The 19,029-nt window shown below is 42.8% G+C and overlaps 1 protein-coding gene across 1 annotated transcript in view; it reads left to right on the top strand.

The window, feature by feature from the left end:
- The window catches only part of LOC108704753 (signal-regulatory protein beta-1), a 38,744-nt gene that overhangs the window by 7,364 nt on the left and 12,351 nt on the right, over positions 1 to 19,029 (top strand). The window contains exons 2-4 of the mRNA XM_041575924.1: positions 13,695 to 14,024; positions 14,523 to 14,822; positions 15,718 to 16,008. Coding sequence (XP_041431858.1) covers positions 13,695 to 14,024; positions 14,523 to 14,822; positions 15,718 to 16,008 — 921 coding nt within the window. The remainder of the gene's footprint in view (positions 1 to 13,694; positions 14,025 to 14,522; positions 14,823 to 15,717; positions 16,009 to 19,029) is intronic.

Raw genomic sequence — 19,029 nt, forward strand, 5'->3', positions numbered from 1 at the left:
TTCCTGGGAAAGGCTGCTGCCCGGAGCCGCTGCTGCTGCTGCTGATCGCATATGAAGGAAAAGGATGCAGCGAGCTGTTCGGCTTCCCTTCCACGCCCTGTGCACTCAGTGTTTAGACTTCCCCGGCCACAAGTTGCAGCGCGCGGCCAAGACTGAAGGCTTCAGCAGCACGAGCTTGGGCAATAATTGGTATAATAAGTGGTATCTGTGGGGGCTGCTGCTGGACATACTGCTGCTGCTGCATGGCGCTGAGGGCAGGAGACATGGAATGAGGAGGAGACGAGGTGCCGTTTTCTGTTGGGAGGATTCAGCAGCGGGCACTGCCAGCCCCGGGCACACTCAGATGGGCATCGATGGGGAGCAGGTGGCATGCACACCCCACTGATCCAGCTCTCCCAGTACCTGCTACTGCTGCTGCTGCTGGGAATAGGGGAAGCGCTGCAGACTGTCACTAGAATAGCCAGGAGGAGAAATCGAGCACTGCAGGATGGATGGTCGCCGTATCGCCTTTTTTGCAGAGGACAGGAAGTGAAGTTTCGGTAAGTTATTTCTTAATAAAGGCTTTGAAATTTAAAAATTCAATTTGTCTTGGTGTTTATTTTTCGTTGAATACTAATGAATTTTTTTAAAAAACTTTTTTGATGTTACTGGTCCTTTAAGGATTAAAAAGTATTGATCTTGGTTTTGGGTTTATAATCTAAAGGTGCACATATATGATAAAGGTGGCACTGCATACATGAATGTAATGGTGTTTTTCTAAATTGTATATAGAATATCTTGCAATGTTACATATTTTTAAACAAGTGCTCCATATATATCTTGAAGATCTTTGATGATCATATTTTAAAGTTTATAATATAATCTGGCCAATTATATGATTAAAAGAGATGTAATACCATAAATATATATATATATAAATTTAAGATAGAGTTTTGTCAGGACTGCCAGAAGCACCCAACGTCGCTGCTCACCTTCCTAGCGGTAGCAATGAAAATCCAAGATGGCGGCGCCCATGTTGAACACATAGGTGCAGCGTCGCTGCATGATGAGGTCATCACTGGTGCCGATGAAAATCCAAGATGGGGGCGCCCATGTTGAACACATGGGTGCAGCGTCGCTGCATGATCATGTCATCACTGGTGCTGGGATTTTGTCATAAAAGGGCGCCCTGGACACTGAAACCCTGCCCAATTCTAGGTATTCTATGCCTGCATTGCACCTGGGTGTTTCCTGTGAAGATGTCCTGTTTGTTCCCTGATCTTGATCCCTGCTTGTTCTGGACTTTGACCCTTTGCTGCCTGCCTGAAGAACTTTGCCTGTGACTGCACTATTCTCTTGTTTAGCCCTTCGAATACCTCGATCTTGGACTCTTGTTCCTGGCTTCCTCCTTGGTCCGTACTACTCCCTTTGGGAGCCGATAGCCCCCCTGACATTATAATTGGGCCATGGACCCCACTGAGGAAGCTCAGTCTGATATCAGCAAGGCCTTTTGTGGTCTGCACACTCGCATGGAGGCATTTGAAGCTCGTCAATCGTATGTCAGACATACGTTGGAGGCGATTCTGGAAAAATTATCCATTCTAACGCCAACAACATTAGCGCCAGTTCCAGTTGCTGCTGCCACGGCTCCACAGTCTTCCACTACTGGTCCACATATTCCGGCACCGCCTCTCTACAGTGGTGATCCCCAAGCCTGTCGTGGGTTTGTGAACCAGTGCCAAATCCGGTTTGCCCTGTAACCCTTTGAATTCGACTCCGAGTGAGCTAAAGTGGGATTTGTAATCACTCGTCTGGCTGGAAAAGCGCTCGAATAGGCATCTGGGAGAAAGAGTCTTTAATTGATGATGCCAAGGCTTTCCTCCAAGAATTCCGGACTGTGTTTGATGCTCCCGGTGGAGTTGCGACCGCATCTTCCAGCTTGTTCCAGATTCGCCAGGGGAATTCGCCTCTCTATCTGCCTAAAAGACGACCTGGTCTCCCGTGAATTACTCACACAGGTAGAAGACCTTATTTCTTTGGCTGTCAAGGTGGACACTCGTCAAAGAGAGCCTCAAGCTGATAGAGACCGAGTCAAGAGATTCCAACCTACATTGGCTCCCCGCTTCCAAAGACCTCTGCTGCCTCCTTCTCCCCAGCAGCCTTCTGTGATTCCTCCGGAGGAACCTATGCAGATCGGAAGAGCATGTCTCTCTGAGCAGGAGAAACTCCGGAGGCATTTGGCAGGACTTTGTCTATATTATGGTGGTCAGTCTCACTTTGCCAACTCTTGTCCTGTAAAGCCTAAGGGCCCTCTCCTTCAAGGTAATCTTGGAAAGACTTATGTGGGAGGTGTTACTCCAAGTTCCGAAGAGAATTCTCATCGGTTCCTTCTGCCTTTACAGATTCATCTGGCCACTAAGACTATTGTCGGCTCTGCTTTCATTGATTCTGGGGCTGCTGGCAATTTCATGGACGCTCTCTTTGCTAAATATATGGATGTTCCCCTGTATCTATTGTCTACTCCCCTTCGAGTTACTGCTATTGATGACAGGCCTCTAGTATCCAAATTTATCTCCATGACCACTGGGGAATTACCTGTGCAGGTTGGGACTTTACATAAAGAAAAGTTATCGTTCCTGATTATTTCCTGCCCTTCTGTTCCAGTCATCTTGGGTCTTCCGTGGCTGCGTTTGCATAACCCTACCATTGATTGGTCCTCTGGGAAGATCTCTCATTGTAGTCCATTCCGTCAACAGCACTGTCTTCCTGCTAAACCCGTCCAGAGGGTGAATATCTCTATGACAAATTTGAAAATGCTGCCCTCTTTCTACAAGGAATTATCTGATGTCTGAACAAAAGTCTGTAGAATTCCTCCCTCCTCATCGACACTATGACTGTCCAGTCAACCTTCTTCCTGGAACCATGCCCCCTAAAGGTCGCACTTATCCTCTCTCTCCAGCAGAGACTACCGCCATGAAAGACTATATCCAAGAAAATATCCAGCGGTGGTCTACATCCTTGTATAGATTACCATGGACTTAATAAAATTACTGTCAAGAATCGATACCCTTTGCCTCTGATTGCAGAACTCTTTGACCAATTAAAAGGGGCAAAGGTCTTCACTAAGTTGGATCTACGTGGGGCATATAACCTCATTCGCATTCGTGAAGGAGATGAATGGAAGACGGCATTCAACACTCAAGATGGGCACTATGAATATCTCGTGATGCCCTTTGGCCTCTGTAATGCCCCCATTATTTTCCAGGAATTTGTGAATGACATCTTCCGTGATCTCTTGGGTAAATCTGTGGTCGTGTACTTAGATGACATCCTGATCTTCTCCAAGGACCTAGTAGGCCATCGCTCCTGGGTAAAGGAAGTACTCCCTCATCTGAGGAAGAACTCTCTCTTTGCCAAGCTGGAGAAATGTGTCTTTGAGGTATCCAAGATCCCTTTCCTAGGTTACATCATCTCCCCAGAGGGTTTTCGAGATGGATCCTGCCAAAGTGTCCGCAATTCAAGAGTGGCCCCTTCCGCTGAGTACCAAGGCGATTCAGAGATTGATTGGATTTGCCAATTATTATCGACAGTTTATTAAGGGGTTCTCCTTTCGCATTTCACCTATTCTTTCCCTTATCCGAAAAGGGGGTAAACCCAACTCATGGCCCTGTCAGCTATAGAAGCATTTCAGTCCCTGAAGGATGCCTTCACTTCTGCCTCAGTCCTCAGTCATCCTAATCCAGAATTACCCTTTTTCATTGAGGTGGATGCCTCTGAGGTTGGAGCTGGTGCTATCCTGTCCCAAAGAAATTCTGCCGATAGGAAACTACACCCTTGTGCCTATTTCTCCAAGCTTGCTCTCGAGGAGTGACGTCACCTCCTTGAAGGATCTTCGATCCCAGTCACGATCTATACCGTCCATAAGAATTTAGAGTTCATACAATCTCTCAAGAGACTGAATCCTCGACAGGCAAGGTGGGCTCTCTACTTTTCTCGCTTCAACTTTATCCTGAGTTATCGCCCTGGCTCCAAGAATCGAAAAGCTGATGCTCTTTCCCGAAGCTTCTCCCCGGCTGATCGTCGTTCTGAAAGGCAAGAACCAATTGTTCCTCCTGTCAAGATTATTGCATCTCTGTTCCCTCAATTTGCTGAACAAATCTTGGCTGGCCAGTCTTCTGCTCCTGCTGATACTCCCATTGGGATGGCATTTGCACCCTCTGAGCTTCGTCTGCCCATCCTACAACAGACACATTGTTCCAGACAAGCTGGACATCCTGGTCCTGAAAAGACTCTTGAGTTGCTATGACATCTAGTTTGGTGGCCAACTATCCGTAAAGACATTAAAGACTTTGTTGCTGCCTGTACCATATGTACCACGTCCAAGGCTAGCCATACTTCTCCTAGTGGGTTATTACAACCTTTACCTATCCCCTCTTGTCCATGGACTCACTTAGCAATGGACTTCATTGTCGAACTTCCACCCGCAAGAGGGAACACTGTGATCTGGGTTGTGATTGACCGCTTTAGCAAGATGGCACATTTCATCCCTTTATGAAAACTCCCCTCAGCAGTGGAATTATCCCAGCTTTTCATCCAATTTATTTTCCGTTTGCATGGCTTCCCAGCTGAGAGAGTTTCTGACAGGGGATCTCAGTTTACAGCTAAGTTTTGGCGTTCCTTATGTAAAGACTTGGGTATCGATCTCCAGTTTTCCTCAGCTTACCATCCCCAGATGAATGGAGCTGCCGAACGTGTTAACCAAGCATTAGAGCACTTCCTGAGAAATTATGTTTCCCTCTGTCAAGATGATTGGTCTGATCTCCTCCCGTGGGCAGAATTTGCTCATAACATGCATGCCACACTTCCACTGGAAGGTCTCCTTTTATGACTGTGTTTGGTCAACATCCCCAGGCCTTTCCACAAGACTTTGTATTGTCTGATGTCCCTGCTGCAGATGACCACGCAGCCCATATGTCTGCTATCTGGGCTGCAACCAACTCGAATTTGGAAAAGAGTGCTCTTGTGCACAAGACTTCTGCTAATCGGAGACTCAGGCCCTCTCCTCCATACAAAGTTGGTGACAAGGTGTGGTTATCCATGAGAAACATTTGTTTGAAAGTACCTTCTCCCAAGTTGGGTCCAAAGTTTGTTGGTCCATTCTCCATCATGGAAATCATCAATCCTGTGGCCTTTAGACTTCAGCTTTACCCTGAGATGCGAATTCCCAACGTGTTTCACGTTTCTCTGATGAAGCCAGCAATTTCCAATCGCTTCTCTGCTGATCAGTCTCCCCCTTCTGCTATCTCTGTGGATGGTCAACAAGAGTATGAGGTGGAAAAGATCATAGACTCCAGAATCTCCAGAGGTTCTCTTCAATTCCTTATTAGTTGGAAGGGCTTTGGTCCAGAAGAGTGCTCGTGGGAGAAACACTCTGATTTGCATGTCCCTCGGTTGGTAAGGGAGTTCTACAAACAGTTTTCCCAGAAGCCAAGACTTGGTGGTCCAGTGGTCCCCCATGGGGGAGGGGGTACTGTCAGGCCTGCCAGAAGCACCCGACAGCGCTGCTCACCTTCCCGGCGATCGCAATGAAAATCCAAGATGGCGGCGCCCATGTTGAACACATGGGTGCAGCATCGCTGCATGATAACGTCATCGCTGGTGCCGATGAAAATCTAAGATCCACTATTTTATTTTTCAAATATACCAACTTTTGTTGAATGTCCATTTGTTAAAAGTATGCTTGTTAAGGTTGTAAAGTGTGAGTGACATGTTTGTGTCCCACCTCGCAACTACCTGGCACAGGAATTTTTGTGTTGTATGCCTATCTTGTTCCCTGCCAAGCTTCTAGATAGGTGAAAGGTGCCACTGGTGAGATTTATCCTGCTGCAGAGCCGCCTGTAATCTCCAGTGTGACTGCCTCTGAGAGCACCCCAGTGAGTGAGACACCTAAGGGAGGATACTGGCAAGGATACAAATGTGGTGCCTCTGTGTGAGGACAGGTCTTATTTGTGCACCTGCCATATTGGAGCAGTAACTAGGTTCCATTGGGAAAGATACTTTGGGAAAGGTAATGGTAGCCAGAGAAATAAAAGCTATTGGGAAGGGACATTTACTTTAAACTGAATATGTTTAATCCCTTCCAGAGTTCATTGGGACTGTGATTACAAAAAGGACTGTGTTAGAGAGACAGTCAGTGGGATACTGAACAGTAAGATAGGTAGGTCCATGTGTCCTCAGTACAGGAGTGCATTCTGTATTAGGTGACCCTTTTCTTATTTCCCATCAAGTTCAATTGCCTGAGTGCTGAACTTATTTCAACTTTGACTGAGAGTTGGTATTATTCAATTTTTTGTTACACAGTTATTTTGGTTTTACTTATAACTATTTTTGCATGCATTTGTTTTTTCTATTGGTCGTAACTGTACAGGAATCTTTTACATATTTGCCAATATTGGCAATGCTGCTTGTTCTTAAGTGGGTTCTCTTTTAGCGGAGTAATGCATACATTGGCTGAATTATATTTGACAAAATGGTAAATATCATATCTTTAAATTGTAATGGCTTAAACTCGATCACTAAGAGATATCTACTTAGGAATTTAGGGTGGATATTGCGTTCCTGCAAGAGACCCACTGTTCAAGACCCCTGGCAAATTGTACTCTAAGTATTTCCCAACGGCATATTATGCATCCTCAGACTCTAAAAAAGCTGAGGTTGCCATTTTAGTGCATAAAGATTGTCCCTTGCAGGTAACTAATACGGTCTGTGATCAGAAAGGCCATTATCTTTTATTAGAGGGCATGTTAGCAGGAAAACTGATAATGCAAGGGAATGTTTATTCTCCAAATAAAGGGCAGATTAAATTCCTTAAAAAAGTCTTTAACAAATTGACGATTTATAATTCTCCGTATGTGGTCATTGGTGGGGATTTTAATGTCCCTTTATCGCAAAAAGAAGATAGGTCACACCCATATTCTGATTCTTCGGTTCATATATTGTCCAGGGAAACATGCCAATTATTTAATCAGGTCTCATTGTATGATGTCTGGCATATAGAACACCCAAGAGCGCGATGATTCAGCTTCTGTTCCGCTGTTCATAAGGGGCATGTTCGATTGGATTATTTTTTGGTCTCTCAACCTTGTCTTGGAACATTATATACAACTGATATCACCTCTATTACATGGTCAGATCATGCCCCTGTTCAACTCTCTTTAAACTTATTAAGCCGTCCGAGTAGGAACCCACATTGGAGGTTAAATGAGACTTTATTAAATGATATTGACACATGTAAATCTATTGAAAACTCGTTGAATGAATTTTTTGCACTAAATAATGGCTCGGTAGATTCCATAGCTGCGCTTTGGGAAGCCCACAAGGCATCTATTAGGGGTACCCTAATTGCTATAACCTCTGCTAAAAAACGGGCCCGGAGACGGAAATTACAAGATCTCACACATCAGCTGAAACAGCTGAAAGCTCAAAAGCTCAATACAATTTAACTAATTCAGATCAGTTACTACTGAGTACTTGCAAAACAGAATGAGCTAAAAACATATCAACTACAAGAGGTAGATAAAGCTTTAATTTGTACTAGGCAAAAGATGTATGAGATGGGTAATAAACAGCATACCCTTCTGGCGAGGAAATTGAGAGATCAAAAAATGCAATCTACAATTAGAGCTATAAGATCCCTGACGGGTCAATTGTTAAATAGCTCTGATCAAATTGCGGAACAATTTTATGAATATTACACTGCTTTATATAACTTGCCAAGCACAGATGTGAATGAATTGCCTCAGTTGAATGATCTTTTTTGTATTGGCAAACTTACCAGTGTTTCAGTGTCAAGGATTAGGTAGGGGGCGCTGTGGAGACTGATAAGGAAAGGGCAAGTCTGTATGTGAGCTGTATGTGCCTAGGGAACACTTAAAGAGTCAGTCTGGATCAGATGCAGAGCAGAACAGGATGGAGAGGGCGAAGATCAGGACTGGACTAGGCTGGATGAAGAGGGCGAATACTCAGGACAGGAACAGACTGGATGGGACAGGACGGTGCGGGCGTAGATCAGATCAAACTGGGGATAGAGTGCAGAGGGAGACTAGAGCAGAAGGAGACTAGAGTGGATAGCGGGAGAGGACTGGAGAGCAGGATAGCGAGAGAGGGAGACTGGAGCAGAGGGAGACTGGAGCAGGATAGCGAGAGAGGGAGACTGGAGCAGGATGAGACTAGGGAAGCAACAAGACAGGGTACAAGGCAGAGCAGGTCAGGAAGCGGCAAGGCAGGTACAAGATGAAGTGAGTGAAAGGTACAAGGTGGAATAGGAAATGAGAACAGGCAAGGGTCAGATCAAGGTCAAGGCTGGGAAGATACAAGGAAGGGTAAAGCAAGACAAGACTAGACAAAGACAGGCAGACATAGGCAAAGAGGAATAATAAAGGAAAAGGGGCAAGAGCTAGAACTACTTAGTTAGTGGCGCTGCCACAGTACTAGGGAGAAACAATGTAATGCTCTGGCAAGGAGTGTTCCAAGTGCTGCCCTTAAATAGGGAAGTCAGCCCTGATCGGCTGATTATAGCTATCGGCTGATTATAGCTAATCAGGCGGCAGCTGGGCTGGGGCTGGATAGGCCAATAAGGCGGCAGCTGGGCTGGGGGTGCAGAGACCAGGTTATACATAGCGAGCAACCCTGCAGGCTGCTCATCTGACCAAATGGTTAAGGCATCGAGCCAGAAACCCAAAGGTCCCTGGCTCAAATCCCAGCAATACCTGACCTTCAGGAGGCTGATCTAGAGATTCTGAATCAAGAAATCACTATAGAGGAGGTTGCAGGTACCCTGAAAATTTTCCCAAATGGTAAAACACCAGGGCCAGATGGTCATCCATACCAATATTACAAACAATGTCAGCATATCTTGTCCCCTTATCTCGTTAAACTCTTTAATAGTTACTTACAGGGTACACCCATTCTGCAATCCGACCTTACATCATATCTTTCCTTAATACCAAAAGAGGGAAAAGATTTAACAAGTTTCTCCAGTTATAGACCGATTGCTCTCTTAAACTCCGATTTAAAATTTTTCACAAAGATCTTAGCGAATCGGCTAGCCCCAATACTTCCTAAGATAATCCATGGGGATCAGGTGGGGTTCATTCAGGGACACCAATCAGGAGACAACACAAGGCGTATTATAAATACTGTAGAGCTTTTACAACGACAAGGCAATCCAGCCCTAATACTTAGTTTGGATGCGGAAAAGGCCTTCCTTTTATGTATATGTTTAAGATATATGTTTAAGATATTTAAAGTTACAGGGCCCTTACTTGACAGCTTTAAGAATGTTATATGCTAAACCAAGTGCATACCTTAAATTACCTGGAAAAATGGCTCAACCTATAGTAATCTCCAATGGCACACGACAGGGGTGCCCTCTGTCCCCCCTGCTCTATGCTTTAAGCATAGAACCCTTAGCAGCCAGTATAAGAGCTAACCCAGATTATTGGACTGAGGATAAGTACCGAGCATCTTAAAGTAGCGTTATATGCGGATGATGTTATTCTGACCCTCACCATGCCCCAGAGCTCTCTTAGAGCACTTCATGAGCTTTTGGAAAGATACAGTGCAATTTCTCATTATAAAATTGATATAACAAAATATAACAAAAACTGAAGCTTTGCCTATACCTATGCCTAATGTTGTGAGTTTGGACCTACAATCTACACAGACTATATCACATATTTGGGTACTAAAATTACTCCTAGGTTTGAGGACCTCTTTAAACAGAATTTTGTCCCACTGGCCAAGATAGTTAAGGGTAACCTACAATAGTGGACAAATATGTCTCTCTTATGGTTTGGCAAAATTGCCTCAATTAAAATGAATATCCTCCCTAAATTTCTATATCTTTTTGAAACTTTACCGATAGAGATTCCAGTTTATTTTTTTAAGGATTTACAAACTACTTTTCATAAATGTATATGGGGGGGGGTAAATTCCATAGGATTAATAAACAGACCTTAGGAACATCAACAAACCTGGGTTTACCTATACTACAGAAATATTATGATGCTGCCCAATTGCGGCAAGTGTTGGCGTGGACATACTGGTCCTCTGAATTTATTTGGGTGAAAATTGAGAATGCATTGTTTCAGCCATATAATCCCAATGCATAGTTCTGGGTGCCTTTAAAAATTTCAAAATTGGATATACCAATGCTTAAAACAACATGGCTAACTATAGAAATTTGGAATAGAACAAAACTGAAATCCAAATTATGCTCTACTTATTCCCCACTATTAGCACTTTCAGGAAATCCCTTATTTCATCCAGCCATTTCTGCTGCTTTTAACAGCTTTGGGGAGGTCACTTCTCTGTTTGAAGTCAAGGATGTTTTGGATAATTCTCTGAAGAATATGCTTAGCTATGAGGATGTTAAATTAAAGCTTCCAAATGCACAGTTACACTGGTTTATGGACACCCCCTACCCAAGTGTCCAAAGATATGAAAGTCACTTGGGGTAGAAATGCAGTTGGTAAAGTTGCTACTCAGCGAGTAGTTAGAGGTAGAAGGGTTATAGTGGGGGCTCAGCAGTCCTTTTTCTCATGAAACCCAACTTATATACAAAGGTCCTGGACAATGTCCATAAGTCCAGCAAAAATGGGAAAATGATGAACTAGAAACAACTGAAGAAGGCCCAAAACTTGGGGCAACAATCTAGAAGGATTTTCTTTTGAAGAAGGCCCAAATAAACGGGCATCAATCTAGATGAATGAAGCCTGGATGTAAATTAACAACATTTACAGCAGGAACCGTGGACAAATCAGGCTCTCAAGCAGGAGTCCCTTGACTTGAAAAACTTACAGGAACCCATGTTTTCAGGGAGGAAAACTTCACACCCCCCTAGGGGATGGCTTGTGGTGCTCCCTTCCAAAAAAGGACTTTACCACGGTATCTTTGTAGGACAAATATTAATTGGGGTGTGGCTTCTCCACACAACCCCCATGGGAAACTTGCTCCATTAGGTTAAAATCATCATGGAATTTCCCACAGCTCTTTACAGAATGCTTCAACACAGTGCGGCCATACCACCATTCATGGACCACATTGCTTAAGAAAGAAAGATTGTGCTCCCTCTTTAAAGCATTTCTCTGGAACAGTCCTCCTGATCCAATCCTCTCCTTTCTGATCAGCTTTTCATAAACCCATTCGTCGAGGTGCTTTTCCACTTCATCATAAACTAATTCTGGGGTGTAAGGCATGTAGTAGCCCCATTGGTCAAACACGCGGATGTTGATAATCCTCTGGATTCTTGACACTGTACGCTGTATTTGAGGATCAGCACAGCCAGGGGAAACCCAAAAGGAAGTATCATTGGCAGGGTTCCCTGCAGGCGGTATGGGCTTTTCAAAGAAGGATACTAATTCCTCCTTAGAGGATGAAGTTGATGAAGGCAGCGGTCCAATGTCCATTTCCCCCCAATCTGGGTCAGGAGAATGTAAAGACTCAATGCTGTTCCCTTCAGAGGAGCAGGAGGCAGATGTGACAACACCGGTAAGCGTGGTAGGTGGCTTCTCTCCAAATATATTGGGAGGGGCACGTCCGCGACCCCTTCCACGTGTAGCAGATTTCTTGATGGAAGGTTCTACCTTCAGATCCCCCATGGAATCTGTAACTTCCTTTAACTATTCCCCTTTAGGCTCGACAGAGATAGAAGAGGAAGGTGGTGGTAAGGAAGAAACTGTAGCACCCAAAGGCTGTATAGTAGCTGTGCTAGCAGTAATGGCACCTGCGAAATCTCGCGAGGCAAAAAGGCGCCAACGGAAATTCACAGTGCCAAAAACAAAAACGCCAGCGAGTATGCACCTGGCAAAAACAATACTGGTGCAAGCGAATAATGGGACACGGGAAAAACCTCCAAGCCCGAACCCACGGCCTTTCTATGCACACACTAAAAATAGCAACTGCCTATTGGGTCCGGCAGCCTGTCAGCAAAATTTAAAGGGACAGTGTATAATTTCACTGAAAATGCAAAACACAAATGATAGCCTGGATTTGGGGGCAGGCCCCACGTTGGGCGCCAAAATATAACGTTTTTTTGGGCTATCCTGCCAATTAGGGGTTAAGGGTGTCCAGCTAAGTATTGAGCATGGGTTACACTGTGAAACTACACTCAGGGTGGAGCCTTCGCTAAATGGAAGCTTCCCCTTTTTAGATGGTGTAAAACTACAACCCACAGGCTAATTAGTGTTAAAGATAGTATAATTGGACACCAGGAGGTTCTTAAATAGTGAAACAAGTGAGATGGTTTATTGGCACACAAATATGCAAAGGCAATTGACCACAGGTTTACTCACGCAGGAGCTGTAGCAGGACTTAGCATATCACAGAGGAGGAAGGATAGCATGATGATGATGATGATGCAGCATGTACAGATTTCATTCCCATAGTCAAATAGTAGGCTGAATATCTCACTCTCAAAGACCAGTCACCAGTGTGAAACAGGATCAATCAAGTATGGGTCAGGCAGTGCTCTGCTAAACTGAATTCCCTATCACTGAGTTCCCTACACTAAAGGCAACCTTAGAAGCCTTTGGGAGGCTACTCCCTGCTATTCTCCTTGATGGAGCACACAACTGCTCATACTACCTAAATATGGCTATCTCTCTCTCCTAGAGAGACTATTACAGATCTGCCCTAATGATAGCTAATCCTCATTCACGGGAGAGCCTGGTTCCCGACTTCAGCACCAAAGGTACAGGTCCCTTTGGGCTAAATGGCTTTACTGGGGCCTTGGTGATCCCAGGCTCAATGGGAAACACCTAGCAGCAGCACAGACACCAGGAGCCAAAGAGGAAGAGGCCACTCCCTGCACAACACTATATAGCAGTGTGGCAGGGGAGTGTCATTACACCCTTTGGCCTATAGCTATAACTGTTACACAAACAGGTCATAAAGGCTTTTGCCCAATAAACAACAGCTATAGAGAAAGATACAAGAAAGGTAGGGGATTAACTCTATAGGAGCATAATAGATCCTATAGGTCCCTACATTAATATATTCGCAAAATCGGAGTGTGGGTCCTTTGAAGAGTAATATATATATATATAGATATATATAGATAGATATAGATAGATATAGATAGATATAGATATATTCAGCAAGGAAGATCCGCAGTTTTATTATTACATACGAGACTGACGTTTCGGCCTCCTCTGAGGCCTTTCTCAAAGTGTATATATATATATATATATATATATATATATATATATATATTTATTTATTTACCACTATTTCATAGACCAGCACTCCCTTCGATGTGAGATAAATAATCTTTTATTGCATCTTTCTCCAACGTTTCGGTCCCTGTTGGGGCCTTTTTCATCCTTGAAAAAGGTCCCAACAGGGACCGAAACGTTGGAGAAAGATGCAATAAAAGATTATTTATCTCACATTGAAGGGAGTGCTGGTCTATGAAATAGTGGTGTATACAAGATTTAACGTGCACCCCTGCCCTCATTAAAGATTGATTTTGGAGTGCGGATACTCCAGCTGGAAGTTATATATATATATATATATATATATATATATATATATATATATATATATATATTTATTTATTTATATATTTATAAAATTCAGCTCTTGCAGAATCCAATCAATTATACAATTGCAACCCTAGATATATATCTTAGATAACAACGTTTCTGTACCTACAGGTGCTGGTCTGGAGGTGAACGTTCCTTTCAAACTAATATTTTCAAAGGGATCCGACATCCTGATTCCCTGCACATTCCATGTGAATAAATTCCCAGCTGATCCCAAATTATTGGCCATAGAGTGGGATTTGTATGGAAGGAGAATACTGACGTATGACAATGGAGTGAGCACAATGGATCCTCGGTTCTCTCTCAAATCCAATTCAGCAACACGGGGAGAGGCCTCTCTGTCTGTGTCTAATACACAGGTATCTGATGGTGGGAGATACACCTGTACAGTCACTTATGGTACTGAGTGGCAAGAGAAGGAGATTATACTGGAAATTCAAGGTACAATTAGAATATTATCTCTTAGTATCATCTTAGGTTAAAGTTGTTGTACCGTGTTAGCCTGTCAAAATGTTACAGGGCAAAAACAAAGTGTTGTATAAAGATCTCTTTATTGCCAAAGTAAAATAATCATAGCAAGCTTGCTGAATTTAGTCAGTTAGGCAGGTTAAAAAAAGTTCAAAGGTTGAACTTGGATGTATCTCTTTTTTCAACCTAACTTACTATGTTTGGTTCCTTTTTCAAGCTGAATATATATAGATAACAAGGAAAACTAGAATGTTCTGAAAGCTTGCCATGATTATATTAGTTAGTCAATAAAGAGATCACCTTTATACCACTCTTTGTTTTTGGCCCTTTAATCTTAGGGGTGATGGGTAGTTACTGTTCTTATATAGTGAGGGGACTATGTCATTTGGGTGTCTGATAATTATACACAGTAGGAGGACAGTAGAATATGTGCTATTTTTATATCAGTCAAATACAAATCATTTCCTTCAGCCCCCCCACAGATCACAATCACTAATAAAGTTGTTAGTGAGAATAAGGAGAGTGTCCTGAGAGCCTCCATCACTGGCTTCTACCCCCAGGATCTTGATGTTAAATGGCTGAGAGATGGGGAGATATTACCTGGTGTTACTGTGAATAAGTCCCAGAGAGACCCAGATGGCACCCACAGTACAACCAGCACAGTGACCATTGTACCCACCAAGGAGAACAGGAACCAGATCTTCTCAATCCGGCTCCAACATGAGTCTCTCACTGTCCCTCTCCAGAAGGATTTCCAGCTGATCTATGGAGGTAATGATTACTTGCTGCAGTTTTCATCCATCTATAATAAAGTTTTGTCCAGTAGAATTTTCCTCGGTGAATAGGAACTATTAGAGAGATCCAGGGACATAACTACAGAGGAAGCAGACCCTGTGGGTGCAGGGTGGCTCAGGAGGTATAGGGGCCCTGTGAGGTCCTTATTTATATAGAATTTCAATAAATATTAGTAGAACAGATCAATCTCTAGACATTTTGTAGGGCTGAACAAAAATTGCTGTATCTAGTACATCACTAGAGGGCCAATAGCTTTATGGTTTGCTTTAGTTCTTTTTTAATATGCAAAATATGTCAATGACTTGAGGAAATGTAACTGAATATGTTATATCCAAAGCAGCTTTATGCAATACTGATAGGATGAATGAAGGTTAAAAGGGAAATTAAAAAAATAAAATAAGAGATTTAATGGAAATCAACAATGAATGGCTTAATATGGATAAAGTTGTCAAATGAATAGAAATCTGCATGACTTCATGAAGGAAAGATTATGTCAGATAAATGGAATAGCCTTTTATGATACAGTAACTAAGGTGTTGGAGAATGTGGGTGCAGTTCTAGAACAGAGTGATTATTATGTTAATGTTATATTGATAAATCTACTATTTATGACATATTTCTAATGGTTCTAACTTTATAATTAGCATCTGCTTCATGTTACACACCTGTGAGAGTAAACACAGTGCACACAAACACAGAGACACCCACCCATGCTGAGCTTTCATGGAGAAGGATACACACCAGTCATGAGAATCACCGTACTTCGATATTTTATCATATTGTAATATACAGAAACTTGTTTATTTCCATAGTCTGTACATTCAAATTTAATCACAGGTCACTAAAGGTAAAGTAACAATGTACTTTGTAGTTCCAGCCCCTCCCTCCATGGTCATAACCCATCAACTATTTTATGAGAATCAGGAGCAGACACTGAAGTGCCAAGTGTGGGGGTATTACCCAGAATCCATTGCTGTGAGTTGGTTAATGAATGGAAGTCGTGTGGAAGCCTCAGAGATAAAGAGAATTAACAGTTCTGCTCTGGAGTCTTCCTACCGGTTCCTCCCAACAGCTGAGAGTCAGGGGATGGAGATCTCTTGTGTGGTGGAACATCAGGCCCTCACCCAACCTCTTGTGGAGACACTAAAGGTGCAACTCACAGGTGAGGAAAGGACTACCAGCCTCAATGGGGGGGGGGGGGGTTCACAAAAGTGGAGATAGTTTGTTTTTGGAGTAAAAGTGGTGGTAAACTGGTGTAAAATATTTTCTCCATATTCCCAAACAGAAATCCACCTAAATTCCAACTCAACCGCCACTTTCCATTTTTTAGTGAAAGAAAAACAGTTTACAACTTTATGAATTTGTCTTTCAAATGACATAAAAATTAATTCTTTTTTAAACTGACGTGTTTTATTACTTTCATTGTACATGAAATTGGTCATCCGCTGGTTGCGGGACTTTGGATGGATACATATTAATACATAACAAAAAAATAAAGAAATAAAAAGGAAAGAAGGGGGAGAAATGAAAAGAAAAGAGGGGGGAAAAGAGTACATATTATTAGCATATGTTAGAGATAACAATAGTTATATGGCGGTGGGGTATTATTGTTATTACATCTATGTTAGTGTTAGAATATTTTGATTGCTGGGTATTCCTTGAGCATGCCTCCTCATCATGAGTGTAGGGCCAAATACAACTGTGAGTCATTTTCATGGGCTAACCAAGGAAGCCATATTTTGTCATAGTTTGCCATATCATTCTTCAGTGTATATTTAAGCTTTTTGTTCGTAGCTATGCCAATTATCTTTGTCTTTAGGGATCCCAAGGGTAGTGCTGTTTTTTTCCAGTTACTTGTTATGATTAGACTCACAGCCATCAGTTTGTGTTGGCTCAGCCTATGAGCTGGATTGGTATATTTTTGTGTATTTTTCCTAGTAACATTACCAGGGGTCTTTCGGGACTTTGGTATGGAGAATTCTGGAAAGGAGATTGGTTACTGCATCCCAAAAGTTAGACACAACCTGATAGTTCCACCAAATGTGAAGTATAGTCCCAGGGTCAGAACAGCCTCGGAAGCATTGTGGGTTGTACGTAGGGTAAAGTTTGTTCAGTCTTGTAGGGACTAGATAAGACCCATGAAGTAGTTTAAAGGAACAGTAACATCAAAAACAATTTTACAAAAAATTGTTAGAATATAACAAAAAAAACACCCAAGACAAATTAAAATTTAAAATTGCAAAGCCACACATTCTCGCTGCGTCTTGCTCTCGCTACCTCATTCTTCTAGCCACTAGCCAGTATCCCCTAAACCTTCTCCTGGATTCCCCCCTTAGTGTCTATCCCAGCCATTCTTTAGTATTTCCCTTAGTACCCCTCTCCCCCAGCTGATTGCTTAGTTCACTGTCCTGCCCAACCAACCAAAATTAAGTCAAAGTTTATTTAGGGTCGAAAAAGGTAAATTTTTGATTGAATAGGTTTGTATTTGCCCAAATTTGAATCATAGGAATTGAAGGACTAGCACATTTGATCGAATTCGATTCAACATTTTTCCCAAAAAAACCTTTGATTTTGAAGTCCACCAATTGACTCCAAATAGGTTCTAGAGGGTCCCCCATAGGCTAATACAGCAATTCGTCTGGTTTTTAGATGGTGAATGGTCGAAGTTGAATTTTTAAAGAGACAGTACATGATACATTTCGATATTCAAATTTTTTTCAAATTCAAATTGAATTTGGACTATTCCATAGTCAAGGTAAACAAAAATTAGCTCAACATTTTAATTTTTTTCATTCAAAAATTCACCTCGACCTTTGATACATCTGCCCCTAATTATGTTATATACATTATTGTTTTGGGGACCCCTCCCTGACCCACAGGTTACCTCTCCTTCAGTGGTTCTTCCGCTTTATTTTCTAGCTGCGTGATCTGGTCTGGGTGCAGCATTAGCTGTTTTTGGTCCTGTTCCAGCTTGTCCACCCTGTGGCCAAGGTAATTTATTTAGCATGCAAAGACTGTGACCACTGCTGATAGTTCGGTTTTAAATAAGTTCTCGACTGCTTGGAGAGTGGCCTTGGTTTCCAGTGTAAGCTCTGGTGCCTCTGGATCCTGGTCCTGCTCGCTGACAAAGATGGCGGCCGTGCTGTTTCTGCGGCGTGTCTTTGAAACATTGCTGGCATATTATGCTGTTGCTTCTTTTTAGTGGACAGTGGTCCCATTTCCGTAGTCTGTGGGATCATGGGTTTGTCCGGTATGTCCAAGCTTAATATTTGGAATGGTGTTCCCCACTATTGAAAGGTATTTAGTGTGGAATGGTGTTCCCCGCTATTGATAGGTATTTAGTGTGGAATGGTGTTCCCCCCTATTGATAGGTATTTAGTGTGGAATGGTGTTCCCCACTATTGATAGGTATTTAGTGTGGAATGGTGTTCCCCACTATTGATAGGTATTTAGTGTGGAATGGTGTTCCCCACTATTGATAGGTATTTAGTGTGGAATGGTGTTCCCCACTATTGATAGGTATTTAGTGTGGAATGGTGTTCCCCACTATTGATAGGTATTTAGTGTGGAATGGTGTTCCCCACTATTGATAGGTATTTAGTGTGGAATGGTGTTCCCCACTATTGATAGGTATTTAGTGTGGAATGGTGTTCCCCGCTATTGATAGGTATTTAGTGTGGAATGGTGTTCCCCACTATTGATAGGTATTTAGTGTGGAATGGTGTTCCCCACTATTGATAGGTATTTAGTGTGGAATGGTGTTCCCCACTATTGATAGGTATTTAGTGTGGAATGGTGTTCCCCACCAATCTTAACAACCTCCGACCTATCTCTCTGCTACCTTTCATCTCTAAACTACTTGAGCGCCTAGTCTACAACCGACTTACCTCATTCCTCTCTGACAATAACCTGCTGGACCCCCTACAATCTGGTTTTAAGCCACAACACTCCACGGAAACTGCCCTGACTCGACTGACTAATGACCTTTTAACCGCTAAAGCCAACAATCACTTCTCACTACTAATACTGCTTGATCTCTCAGCCGCATTTGACACTGTAGATCACCCTCTCCTCCTCCAGTCCCTCCAGTCACTTGGCCTTCGTGACACAGCCCTGTCCTGGTTCTCTTCTTACATCACCAATCGTTCCTTCAGTGTCTCCTACAATGGAGTAGCATCTTCTC

Source organism: Xenopus laevis, chromosome 9_10L (assembly GCF_017654675.1).
Source record: "Xenopus laevis strain J_2021 chromosome 9_10L, Xenopus_laevis_v10.1, whole genome shotgun sequence".
Taxonomy (NCBI): Eukaryota; Metazoa; Chordata; class Amphibia; order Anura; family Pipidae; genus Xenopus; species Xenopus laevis.